General features: G+C 47.8%; 1 protein-coding gene across 2 annotated transcripts in view; it reads left to right on the forward strand.

The window, feature by feature from the left end:
- Nucleotides 1-13,612, forward strand: part of IPO13 (importin 13) — a 61,464-nt gene that overhangs the window by 35,160 nt on the left and 12,692 nt on the right. For both annotated transcript variants that reach the window (XM_018558968.1, XM_018558969.1), the window contains exons 14-16: nt 846-942; nt 9,721-9,773; nt 12,889-12,955. In XM_018558968.1, coding sequence (XP_018414470.1) covers nt 846-942; nt 9,721-9,773; nt 12,889-12,955 — 217 coding nt within the window. The remainder of the gene's footprint in view (nt 1-845; nt 943-9,720; nt 9,774-12,888; nt 12,956-13,612) is intronic.

Consider the following 13,612-nt stretch of genomic DNA (forward strand, 5'->3'; position numbering starts at 1 on the left):
CGGGCACCAGTGGGGGGGGGCAATTTCAGTTTCCTCATTTACTAGAAAACTGCAATTACCCTTTAATTTGGGGGGCAACACACTTGCATGCACCTCAGATGGCGACCAGTTAACTTTTAACTAATGGACTGCTGAAGTTATATACAGATATTCAGCATTGACTCCACCCATTTCTCCTGAGCTTGCCTATTGGTCTTTTAATAAAATGAGCAGCTTCACTAACCAATAGGAAGTCTCAGAAGATGGAAGCGGTTGACCGAACTCAGCTTTTGTAGAAAATTTGAATAATTGAGCGGGGGACTTTGATCTATGAAACAAGTTGTCAGCTCATATTTTTGTCCTGACAAGTTTGTTTTATTCATTGGTTTAAACCCCCCAGTGCCCATCATGCAGCCTGAAGGACACGTGGCCCTTTGGCGTTTGCAGTGCGGCCCTTGGGCCCCAGAAATCTGTAGTTTTTGATTTGTAAAGAGCCTGTAAGATCAGTAATCTCTAGTGGTCTCATGAAACATGTCCCCCGTCTCTGATTTGTCTCCTCCAGCGTGACTTCATTCCCCAACCCCTCCTGTAAAACTATCTCTGACCATTTCCTTCAATCTATGACGGTCTTCTGTAGTGTTGAATAATATATGTGGCCCTTTGGTGACATCAAGGGCCACATTTAAGGCCACTTTTCAGTTGCATTAGTGAAATAAATGAACTTTTGCACCATATTCTAATTATTCGAGTTTCACCTGTATATGGTAGGTTGACATCCACTGGTATTATTGGACTGCAGGTTGAAGCTTACTTGTTTGTTCCCAGTTCTAAACCTTGTGTGTGGGTTTTTTTGTGTTCTCTGGCAGTTGGTTCACATCTTCGCACACGAGCCGGCGCACTTCCCTCCGATCAAAGCACTTTTCCTGCTGGTCACGTCGACGACTCTGTCCCTGTTTCAGCAAGGTTAGTTCACACCGGAGCTGTGTACGGTGTAACCACTTCCTGTCTCTATTCCAGGATTCTGCCAGGACCGAACCGCTCTCATCTCATAGGGGTGTTGGAGGTTGAAACGTGGTTGTGTAGCCGTGCTTATAATAATAATAAAATAATATATAGAATAGAAGAAGCAGATGTTACTCTTCAAGATAATACAGTGGTATATGGTCTGTAACTGTCACTCTTGCTGGACAGCTTGGCCCGCATGTACAGTAAATGTGGAGAATAATCTAAATGGAGGTATGTGAAACAAACAAAAGGAATCATATACCGAAAAGTAACATACCAACCACATACAGAATACAAGGTCTTTGTCACGATCTTGGATCAGGCTCAGAGTCCAGTAGCTGAAGCAGCAGGCAATTTGTTGTATAACAGGCCGGGTTCGGTACACAAGCAGACGTAATAGTGGAGGAGCAGGCAGAATAGGGTTGCCACCTGTCCAGGATTCACCCGGACAGTCCGGGTTTTGAATGCTGTGTTCGGGTTTCATGGCAGCAGAAACCCGGACACAAGATGTCAGGCAGACAGTGGCAACCAAAATTATGATAGGGGCTACTGGCCCCCCGCTGAAAATAGTCCCAAGTGGGATATTTACACATGAATGGTTGGAGCTATTTCTATATGAATAAGAATTATCCCCCAAAAAAATGTTTGCGCGTTGCTAGAGTGTTCGGGTTTTGCTTAAGAAAAGGTGGCAACCCTAAGGCAGAAGCGTAGTCAGCGAACAAGCCAAGGTCAGGAGCCAAAGGTATCGGGTATGAAGCGGAAGATGATGAGAGTAGTCGGTGAATCAGCAGCCAAAGGTCAGTACACGGGTAGCAGTATGACAGGATTGTATCACAGAGGGAGCAGGAAGCAAGATATTGGCAGGAGCACAATAATCTGGCAAACAGGAAGTGCAGAGGCGTGAGTTAAATAAGAAGGGCAAGGGAGGAGCAAGGCGTTCAGCAGAAACTAGGTTTACATGAGGATTACACAGGAGGTCAGGCAAGGAGCTATCCGAGCTTCTAAGGTGGCTCAGCAGGTAGAGCTACAGCAGATGTCCTGGGTTCAGATCCGGTTCCAGGACAGTCTTAGTGGTCCTTTAATCCCTTCCCGCTGGCCTTATGTATATATGCGGCAGCATAGAAGTTGGCCTCATTCTGTCCTGCCGCATGTATGTGTTGTGCTGGGAGCATGCTTGATTGCACATCCGCAGCACAGAGACCACGCTGTAGGACAGGCTCCCGATCATGTGAGCACTGTGACAGCCAAGCGCAGTGATCACATGATCGGGAAAGCCATGTAACACCTCTGGGCTGGTGGGAAGGGGTTCATATTAAGCCCTGTGCAGGACAATGTTCCTGGAAAACACGCCATGAATAAATAGATGAATGCAGAAAATATCAGGATTACTGTCTGGTGTAAATAGTCACATCTGAGGATTCCAGTTGCAAAGTGTTTTTTTTATTTTCAATGTTCCGGTTTGTTGGGTGCTGTAAGAATGATGCTAAAAATCCTGCCGCTCTGTATTGAGGCACATGTGAGAGGACTGTGAAGCAGAACTCCAGATACAATGTTAAAGTCAGCTCTCCGATTCCTTCCTGTGTGTGCCCATTATCTCTTTTATTTGTGGCTGGAGTTCTACTTTAATTCTCTTACAAGGAAATGATTCATTGTTGCTGAGAAAGAGAACTCATAAACAAGTAAGAGGGAATACATGTGCAATATACACAGCATACGTATACCACATATAGTCCAAGTACAAAGCGTCCTTGGCAGATAAATGAGCGGTTTGTTTAGCAAAGCTTCCCATGGATTGTACTTCAGATTACGGTGTAAGGGTCCATTTACACTAGCTGCACGCTGATATGACCAGTGTTAGTGTCTGCTGGGTGCCGGCGCTGCCTTGCGTTTATTATGTTTAACTCGCCCAATGCTTCGATACCTTCCCCGATACCAGAACTTCCAGTCAGGAAAATTTCCTCTGACCAGCAGTGCCGTAGGGGAACATGGAGCCGGTTTCCTGGGCAAGCAGGAAGCCGGGTGGTGAGTAATGACCCGGCTTCCTGATTGGCCAGGGAGCCGGCTCCTTGTCGAACAGCCGACTCCTTGCTGATTCTCTGAGAAGCCGGCTTCCCGGCCAATCAGCTTCGAGCTGGGCCTGAACAGCCGGCTCCTTGTTGATTTGGCTGGGAAGCCAGCTTTTCAGCCAATCAGCGTGGAGCCGGCTTCCCGGCCAATCAGGAGGTCCAGGAGGCGGGTCATTACTCGCCATCTGGCTTCCTTATCGGCCGGGAAGCCGGTTTCCCGGACAATCAACATCGAGCCGGCCGAACAGCTGGCTCCTTGTTGATTGGCTGGGAAGCCGGCTTTCCAGCCAATTGGCATGGAGCAGGCTTACCAGCTGATACCAGAACTTCCAGTCGGCGGAAAATTTCCTCTGGCCAGCAGTGCCGTAGGGGATCACGGAGCCGACTTACCAGCCAATCAGGGAGGCGGGTCATTATTCGCCACCTGGCTTTCATGATTGGCTGGTTTCCCGGCCAAACAAACATGGAGCTGGCTTCCCAGGCAATCAGGAAGCTAGGCAGCATGTCATTACATGCCGCCCGGCTACCTGATTGCCCGTGAAGCCGACTCTATGCCAGCGGAAGCACGGGTATCGGCGAGTACCAAAAGCAAAATATCGTTACTCGATACCGAAAATCTGGTATTGGTGCATCCCTACTATATGCCCTCGTTGTGACATGCGTTGATCAAGTGCAGGAAAACACCAGTCATCACACATAGTGGGAACGGGTCCTAAAAGAAACCTGGCAAGATTATATATTTGGATCTGTAGTTTTTGGACATTAGGGCATTCCCACCAGGGAGAGGTACGGCCCATAAGGCACAGGGGAGAGGCAGTCGGAGTTTATAGCATAGCATGAGGACTTTATAAGAGTTTTCCAAAGCTACATTATTAGTGAAGCTCTTGGTAGAGCCGATTTGTATCCCAGTCGTTCCAATCCAACATGTCGTTCAGAATCCTTTGTGAATCCGGAATGTCGCTCGGGTTGGAGCAGGAAGGGCCGCTTTTATTAATTTGCAGCAGCTGAGTATTAATTTAGGCCGTCTGGCGTGAAAGTGACGGTACTGTGCCCACTAATCACACCGCCATTGGCGTCACAGAACCTTACACCAGCTCTATGTGAGACCTTTGTCAGCTGTTCCCGGGTGTTCAGCGCGATGAGCGTGTTCTCTTCCTAGGTGTTGATTAATGTGGATTAGTAAGAGGTCTTAATGAGCTGGTGATTGATCGGGTCCACCGGGAGGATTTGGCGATGAAACACAAGTGGGGTTATTCAGAACAGCAGTGTAAGCATTCAGTGACACATTCTCAGATGTCAGTTGTGTGCGGCTGCCTCAGCCGGGAGACGACTTCTTTTTGGTTACTGGGCTTTGTATAGAGTGCTGGCCACGGTGAAGCTGCCTAGCTGCTCACTTAAAGCAACCCAGACGCTATAGAAAGAATTGCCAGGAACAGTACTTACCTTTGCCTCTGCTCTGCACCGTTCCTGAGAAATCGTCTGCTGAAGTCTGAAGGGGAACCGACACTTCCTGGAGGGTCAATCTCTCAGCCCTCCCTCTGATTTCCACTCATTATAGGATACAGTGGTCTTGTGAAGGTCCACAGGAAGAACCGGCACCAGAAGTGTCCGTTTCCCTGCAGACCTCAAGGGATGACATCTCAAGATCGAAGAGTCAAAGGCAGGAGAGGATCTCTTTAAAAGAAATGTCAACTGTAGTATGTATGCCACCATTGCTTACCACCTCCTGAAAATGCCTGGGTGTCCTTCCTGAGAGGAGAGAAATATCAGAGCTTCCGTCGGTGACTTGGTTTTTAAAGGTGCAGGCTGCAGGACTATCGTGCTGGTGTAACCAACTAGTGAGTCATTGCCATGAAACAAGCATGCAGCCAACTTCTGCCCTGCCTTCCTGTTCCAGGGCAGCAGCTCACTATGTAGGGATGCCCTGCAATAGGTCCAAAAGCCCTGCAATAGGTCCAAAAGCCCTGCAATAGGTCCAAAAGCCTGTAATAGCAGTTCCCACGTTTGTATTATTATTATTTATTATTATTATTATTACATAGTATTTATATGGCGCCAACAGTTTGCGCAGCGCTTTACAATATAAGGAAGACATTACAATCGTAAGACAAGATGGTAAGGAGGGCCCTGCCCCTGAGGGCTTACAATCTAAAAGGGAGGGGCCAGTGATACATGAGGAGGTAGCTGTGTGGGGATGAATTATTTGAGAATGTGTATCCTCATGACTTCACTTTAACGGTGCCAGAGCTCCCAAACCATCGGCCTTCTGCAGTACATATCCTGATATGTGAAGTATGGTAATGTTAGCTGGACAGCAAAGCTTAGACTTTTTTGCTTTTTGAAACTACATAATGAAGTGTTATGGGTGGTCCATCCTCAGGGGTAAGAGCCAGGAAAATGTTTTGCAGTGTCGGGGAAATTGCAGTAATGGAGATTTGATCTCTGCGTCTCCCATGTGTGAGGATGTGCCCAGGTCCATCAGAACAAAGCAAGGAATACTAATTATTGTAACCAACAAGATAGATCAGAACCCGGAATCATTAACATGTACACAATGTTCATCATAGAATGCAACTTCAGAAAGAATGATTGTCTCATCCTGTTTGGCCAACCTGCAGCCATCATTGTATTTCCCTCCCGGCATGGATAGCTCATGTTAACTATGACCAACAGTTATTTCAGGGTATGACCTCATTGTTATCTTTAAGGGACTCTCAAGAAAAAAAAAACCAAATCTGCTGCCAGATTAAGTCTTAGGGTATCTGATTTGTTTTCCCAAAAATATATATAATATGCATTGCGCTCTATCTTTTTGCTGCGCCACAACTAGACCAGGTGCATTTCTCATAAGGAATTAGTGATTCGCATTGTGAGTGTCAGGATGAGGTATGTAGATCCCTACGGTTCCCCACTCACGTACCCCATGAGTAAGCCCATATTGCAGGTGAAACGTGCCAATAACGTTTGTTGTGGCTCAGCAAAATCAGTGCAGTGTGCGACCCGAGCTTTCATGTGCCCAATGGGAAGCAGAACACCCATTACCCAGTCGCTGTTCAGTCACCTGGAACGGTGTCCTTTGTATTGGGGATATTGCAGCACGCTGTAGAGAAGGACCCTTGCCCTCTGTGGGAAGCAACAATCTCTCTGCAGAGGTTTTGACTCTCCAATTAGCAGGGAGCATGAGCTTTCCTGATTGCAAAGGTCCTCCTCTGCAGCATGCTGGCATGTCACATGCTTTTCTACTCAGGCTATGGCTGTCCGCTCCATGAGCCAGGCATATGGCTCATGGCGCCGTCCTTCTGGAGAGGAAACCAGATGAAGGCATTGTTGGGGGGGAGTACTGAGATCTCTGTGAGAAGTAGGAAGTGTTACACGGACTCAGCAGGATGTTCCAGAGCGGTAGCTGCTGGAACGCACAGCGATCCCTCACAAAACTTCCCCCTGCGTTCTGGGGCTGGAGGGGGCGTGGCGTTGCATTGAATTCAATGGCACCGCTTCCACATCCCCCCCTCCCCGCCCGCAGTGTGATTGGACGCGTGGCAAAACTTTGCTGTGTTCCGTTCCACTGCAAATGCAAAAAAATAGAGCTTGCGTTTGCAGTGGAACGGAACGCAGGCAAAGTTTTGCCACGCGTCCAATCACACTGCGGGCGGGGAGGGGGGGATGTGGAAGCGGTGCCATTGAATTCAATGCATCGCCATGCCCCCTCCATCCCCAGAACGCAGGGGAAAGTTTTTTGAGGGATTGCATTCGGTGTGAACAAGCCCTTCGAGCCGTTTTCTGATTGTGTTTTCTGTGGCAACATTTAAAGCACATTCACACAATGTATCGGCGTGTTAAGACTCCTCTGTATACGCTATATTAACCCTATCAGTCCCAGCTGTATGACAGTGATCAGAATATACATTGTGAGGAAAGGTCAGCAGCTTCCAGGGACAGTGTATGTGATGCCGGAGACTCGGCATTGTCCGAGAACGTCCTGGAGCTTTGCATGGGAAGTCCGACCAAAGCTGCCATCGCCTGTACCTTCCACTTCCGTTCCCTGCATCCTTTTTCTGTTATCTATTCGTGTATGGACTCTGCTCCTCTGTGCCTGTCGCCATCCTGCTTTCCTCTTGCTTGCTGTGTACATATTCACCTTTTTGTGCAAACGCCATGTGAGCCCAGCTTGAACAATGGCGGAGACCGTATAAAAATGGAGGAAGGGCAGACTGGCTTTGTTGTTGCCCATTGCAGCCGATCTGATTAACACCGCTAAGTCTCCCAAAACAGTCATGAACAGCCAGTGCCACATCCTGGGGCCACATTCCTGGTTCAAAGTGGGATATGGGGACCCAGTTACCTTTTGAGGTGGACCTCCCTAGCATTCTGATCCATGGTTGGCTGCCATACTGCTTTCTCTGTGACGGCAACATAGAAGCTCAACATTCCTGGTTCAGAGTGGGATATGGGGACCCGTTTACCTTTGAGGTGGACCTCCCTATTATATATTTATTACAGGTATTTATATAGCGCCAACAATATACACAACGCTTTACATACTGCACATTCACATCAGTCCCTGCCCTCAAGGAGCTTACAATCTAAGGTCCCTATCTCACATACGAGGGCCAATTTTAGACAGGAGCCAATTAGGCTACCAGCATGTCTTTGGAGTGTGGGAGGAAACTGTAGTACCCGGAGGAAACCCACGCAAGCAGAGGGAGAACATGCAAACTCCTTGTAGATGGTGCCCTGGCCGGGATTCGAACCGGGGACCCCCAGTGCTGCAAGGCAGAGATGCTAACCACTACCATTCTCATTCCACGATTGGCGGCCATACTGCTTTCTCTGTGATTGCAACATAGATCAGGGCTGCGGAGCTCCGGCTTCTGCACATTCTCTCCCAGGCAGAACTCGTACTGAGGTACGGTGTTTCAGTTAGGAGAGATGGGGGGGGGGCGACTGGACTTCAAACTGCATTAAATTACCTCATACAGCGCCCAACCGTCCTCGCTCTAAGTAGAGCTTGCCCATATTCTCGCATCTACCTAGAGCGAGGACGGCTGGATGCTGTATGAGGTAATTTAATGCAGTTTGAAGTCCAGTCGTCCTCCCCCAACCCCCCCATCTCTCCTAACTGAAACACCGTACCTCAGTACGAGTTCTGCCTGGGAGAGAATGTGCAGAAGCCGGAGCTCTGCAGGTCTGATCCAGTGATCACCATTGCAATGCTTTCTAGGCTTGAATGCCAGTATTAAAGAAATGCATATTTTTATATGTTTGAGGCTAATGGTATTAGCCGCATTTGTGGGAGGAATCGGAGTGGCTCGGGGCTAATTCAGGAGGGGAGGACTCACTGCAGCGATCTACCGGCATACCCTCCCTCCCTTCCCCTTTTTTCTGGCAAACATTTCATGAGTATGCCCCCTTATGTGGCATACTGACCTTTAAGATCATGGCACACCTCAGGTTGTATTCGGTTGACGAGGCTGGTATCATTCGGGTTTATGGCGGGCGCGTTGGGGGTTACGGGTCGGGGTACACGAGACTCCGAACACAAATATTATTAATGATGCATTTCTTTAGTTTTTGCACAAGGTGAACTTATCCTTTAAATGATGGTTATGTCTCAGCCTGGGTGAAGCTGAAACATGCCATCCAGTCCCCCCCCCCCATTTGTACAGTGGGTGCCTTGATATATAATAAAGGATCTTTCTTGGCTGGACAACCATGGAGTGCTGTACCAGGAGAGGTGTTGCCAAGCACCCAACAGGCTTGCTTGAATAATGGGGCGGGGAATGGTTGAGCAGTGCTACATAATGGTCTCCACAACTCTATTTACTGGCGTTAGTATTGAGGGACATGATCTGTCTATGAGTCTGTGCGACACAATGAGCCACAGTTGCCCCGTAAGGAGGTGGCAGGGGGTTGTTTGGCCTTCCCGTAGACTTAGATTGCTGGAGTTTGTGAGAAGTTGATCTTCAATCACTTGTGGCTTCATAGCCATGTTCCTTGTATTATACTGGATCAAATATCTGTATGGCTACTCCTGGAGGAACCGTCCATGCTCCCCTTCCTCCATGTTTATAGTGTCTCCTCTAAGGAGTAGGAGCAGAAAAGGGGGGACCATCTTCTCATGTATGGGTCCACCTGCCTGTTGGCCAACCATAGGGAGCACGATTGGTTTACGTGGGCAGTACAGTCCTTCCTCAGACATTCTGATCAGTTGAGGCCGGCATATATTGTATTTCAGGAATTTAAAGATTTTCACACCAATGGTAAAGGTGATCAGCCATCTCGAGAGTTTGCAGCTTATCCCAAATGCTCAGGCCCGCCAAGGGAGCAAGCGCTGCAAAACTGGCTCTGTTGTCCTCCTTACCGCATTCCATCTCTGATGTCTGATTTTGTGCGGGATGGTCAGGGTCAAAAGCATCTTTCTTTTTGATTTTGTTCGTTCTGTTTTTGGGTTCTTCAAGTCTCATGATTTTGTTTACTTTGACCAGTTTCGAGTTGATTCATGTCTTCTTTCCTCACCTCCTTCCTCCCGTCCCTCCTCCTCCTCCGATCCTAGCACCCCACCCCCACCCACCTCCCCCTGTGATCTCTTTCTGTATCACATGACTTATATGATATTAAGTTGCTGTTTGTATAATTTTTCTCTTAAGTTACATCTTTATTATATTTTTAGGACCCAGGAACCATCCTGATATTGTTGATTCATTTATGCAACTCCTGGCACAGGTGTGTTTTGAGTTTCATTCACTTTTCTTTCTCTCTCTCTTCCTCCTTTCGATTTCCTTTTTCTTCCTTTTATTTGATTCAATTTATCTTTCTGTTTTCTCCCCCGTTTCTTGCTATGATTTTCTTTTCAGTTCCGTAGCTTTTTCTCCATCAAGTTTTGCACCAGATCTTTCTTTGAGATGGCCTCTCGAGAACAAAAAAATTCACAAAGTTTGATGGGTTGTGTGTGTCTAGAGAAAAAAGGGACGAGAGGCTTTAGTAGCTACCTTCCAGGACAGGTCATTGCTTTCAAGCCAGGGTCTAACCAAGCATTTTCTTGCAGCGAGTGTAACACAGCGGGGGGTGGCCGGGAACATTGTGACTTCCGGTTGATGAAGATGGAAGCCCCTCGTGTCATTGTTAATCCTCTTCTTTCAGAATTGCATTCTATGTCTTATTTCAGTCACTACGTATGACGTATGTTACACAGAGTTGGCCCGTGTATGCTCATTGCGTAGATGTAGAAGTTTTTTGTATAATGACAAAGGTGCTCTGGGAGACGGGAGGACTTAAAGGGTCAGTCCACCCAAAAATGGTATTTTATTATTTCAATATTTACTGGAAAATTCAATTCACTTCATTGTGGACTCTGTTGGTGAGATCTCTATGCTGATTTCCTGGATGTGACCATTATGTGGGGGCTCCCCATCGTTTTATGTTCTGGAGAATGCACCCAGGAGGCTTGGAAACACCTCAAGGTGGCTTCCCACCCAAAATGTGGGGAAAAAAATGTGGGTGCTCCCACCCAAAATGTTCAGGTACATCGGAAACCAAGCATGGCAAGAAGATCATTCCATTACAAGTTCAGGTCTGGCCCCCTTTTGAGGATACTGGATGGGCACCTCCAACTTGGCAAAGATCCCACCATTGATGTCTCCCAGAGATTTTGGAAGCCATCGGGGTCTCACCGTTCCACGTTTTACCTGCAACTAAAATGTCACTTTTGGATGGAATGGCCGTTGAAGTCCGACACTGATCTCTGTTTAGGATGTGTAGTCATTGTAATGCAACTGAAAATTCCATGCTCGGTCAGCAGGGAGAGGGAACTTCATGGCTGATCTGCTGAGTTCGGTACTAGTGCTTCTTTATTTTGCAGTATGATTATGAGAGTTATAAATGATAATGATGATTGATGCCCAACCTCAACAGATCCTGCTAGAGTAACACCCTCCCCCATACAGACTCCAGCGTGGTGATCACCTTTGGACAGAATAAAATGTCCACTGGAACTCCTTTTTAATAAGGACAGCAATGTATCCTAGCAGTGGTGGTCCTTTGTGAATGTCACTCCCTACGCTGACCTCAAGTCACGCTGCTCGTCTACATCTCTACAGTTCAATAAACGGCCACAATGTAGCTGGATATGAACATCATTTGTTCTATGCTGTGTATGGAGACGGTATGGCCTCACTCCACCGGAAGAAACTGATGTTGTTATACAATTAAATAGCTCTGACATATACCGCATTGCTGTACAGAGGACACTGAGCCAATCACATCAGTCTCTGTACAGAGGAGCTTACACTCTAATGTCCCCCCACAGTCACATCAGCCTCTGTACAGAGGAGCTTACACTTGTTTCCAGCATGGTCATACACACATATATACAGTGGAGCTAGTTTGAGTAGCAGCTGATTGACCTACCTTGAGGAAATGCACACAGGCCCAGGGACAGCAGACTCCATGCAGCTCAGCACTGCCCCGGCACTAGGCATGCACCCACCTATGCTGTCACTTTACTGCATCTTAATTACACAAGAAAGAAAAAAACATGTTGGTGAGCTTGTAAAGGGAAGGAATGAGCGTATTTGCAATTGAAGTGCCACACTGTGATATTCTAATCCAAATACAAGTTTATTCCAATGAAACGTGTTGAATTTTGCAAATGAAACATGTTTCGGGTGCTGCACCTTCATCAGGGCTTGGGGACAAATGTAGATTCAACGATCAATCTCTAGCTGGATGTTGTTAAAGTAAATGTGCACCGTCAGCCATTCAGGACTGCATGAGCCAGCTGGCAGTGAATGCTGTGCAAACGTATCCTAAGGCCCCTTTCACATGGGCTGATCTGTGCACGTGTGTCCATTGACATCAGATTACGTCCAATCCAGCACGATCAGGTCCGTTGAAACGGAAAACACTGTTGTGTTTGCTTTTCCGAACCTGGCCGAAGTCCGGGGGGGGGGAACGCCTGTGCGTTTAGACCCAGTTGCCCATAGACTAGCATTGGGCATCCGATTGGGTCCGCCTGAAAAACCGACAGGCGGACTCGATCGGACCGCCCATGTTAAAGGGGCCTTAAAACATAAGTATAGATTGATTATTGAGTCCACATACACTGTTTGTTTCATTTTTACAAAGCTCTGATGAAGGGGCGGAGCTACAGCCCCCCGCCCCCAATGTTGGCATTGCAAACCATTTATCATTGGAATAAGCTTGTATTTGCACTTGAATTCTGCAATGTGGCCCTCTAATTCTAAATCCGCTCCTCTAAACTTGCTAGAGGACACAGAAGTGACGGAATATAGTCCCTTGGCCCGGGAGAGAAGGAATCATTCTCCTTCGGGGTGTCGGATAGTTATGAAGATCTGACGGAGGATTTGGTACTTTCCCAGCTCCACTCAGAATGGAGAAATACGTCATGTTTGGAGTAAATTATATACCCGGATGTAACATTGTTGTATAATGTAGCCATGCTTTGTGTATAATTATATTGAGGCAGCCGCCAGCTCCTGGTATAAACATGAATGTCTTCCATGTGCCGCATAGTATGGCCTACACCTAGTCATGTCAGGTTGCCATTTTGTGCACAGCGGTGGTGTTGTTGGCACATCGTGCTTTAGTCCCGCTCATAAAAAGGACGCACAGTGTTCAGGAGATGCCGGTCTCCTCTGGTTTATTACTGCCGGTCACTGAATGCTCCGGGGTGCACTGAAGGACGGGTCTCCCCATTTTATTTTCCTCCGTCGGAGAGACCTGGCAGCCATGCTGCACTCTGGACAGGTAAGTTGATGAAGGGTGACGCCTGAGACTGCGTGAAAAGTGTGTTTATCTCTGTGTCTGTTGCACTTTACAGGCCCTGAAGCGCAAACCATGCCTCTTCCTGTCCGCTGAGCTGGATGTAAAAGCCGTGTTCCAGTGTGGTGGGTGACCGTTTATATAAGTCGTAGCACTGCTGTGTCATTAGACTTTTATATAGATTATTGAGGATCTCTTTAAAGCTGAAGTGTAATGTATGCAATTAATAGCTTCCTTTTGTTCCCACCCACCCCAATTCAACATGGAATTCAATTTTTGCACCGATACCGAGTATTTGGGCGAAATATTCTGAAACTTACCCCCGATAACCGGAACTTCCGGTCAGAGGGAGATTTTCTCTGACCGGCAGTGCTGTGAGGGAACATGGAGCCCGGCTTCCCTGCCAATCAGGAATCCAGGTGGCGGGTCATCACTAGCTGCCTGGCAAGGCGGCTCCATACTGTTTGGCTGGCTCAATACTGATTGGCCGGGAAGACGGCTTCCCAGCCAATCAGCATGGAGCCGGGCCGAACAGCATGGAGCAGGTAATGACCCGCCTCCCGGTTTCCTGATTGTTTGGGAAGCCGGCTCCATACTGTTTTACTAGCTCAATGCTGACTGGCTGGGAAGCCGGGTAATGACTCGCCTCCCGGCATCCTGATTAGCCAGGAAGCCGGCTCCATGCTGTTTGGCCTGCTGGATGCATACAGCATGGAGCCAGCTTCCTCGGCTATAAAGAAGCCGGGGGGGGGGGGGGGGGGGGGGTCTTTACCCCCCCCCCC

This window comes from Nanorana parkeri, unplaced genomic scaffold (genome assembly GCF_000935625.1).
Source record: "Nanorana parkeri isolate BGI_ZX_2015 unplaced genomic scaffold, ASM93562v1 scaffold371, whole genome shotgun sequence".
Lineage (NCBI taxonomy): Eukaryota > Metazoa > Chordata > Amphibia > Anura > Dicroglossidae > Nanorana > Nanorana parkeri.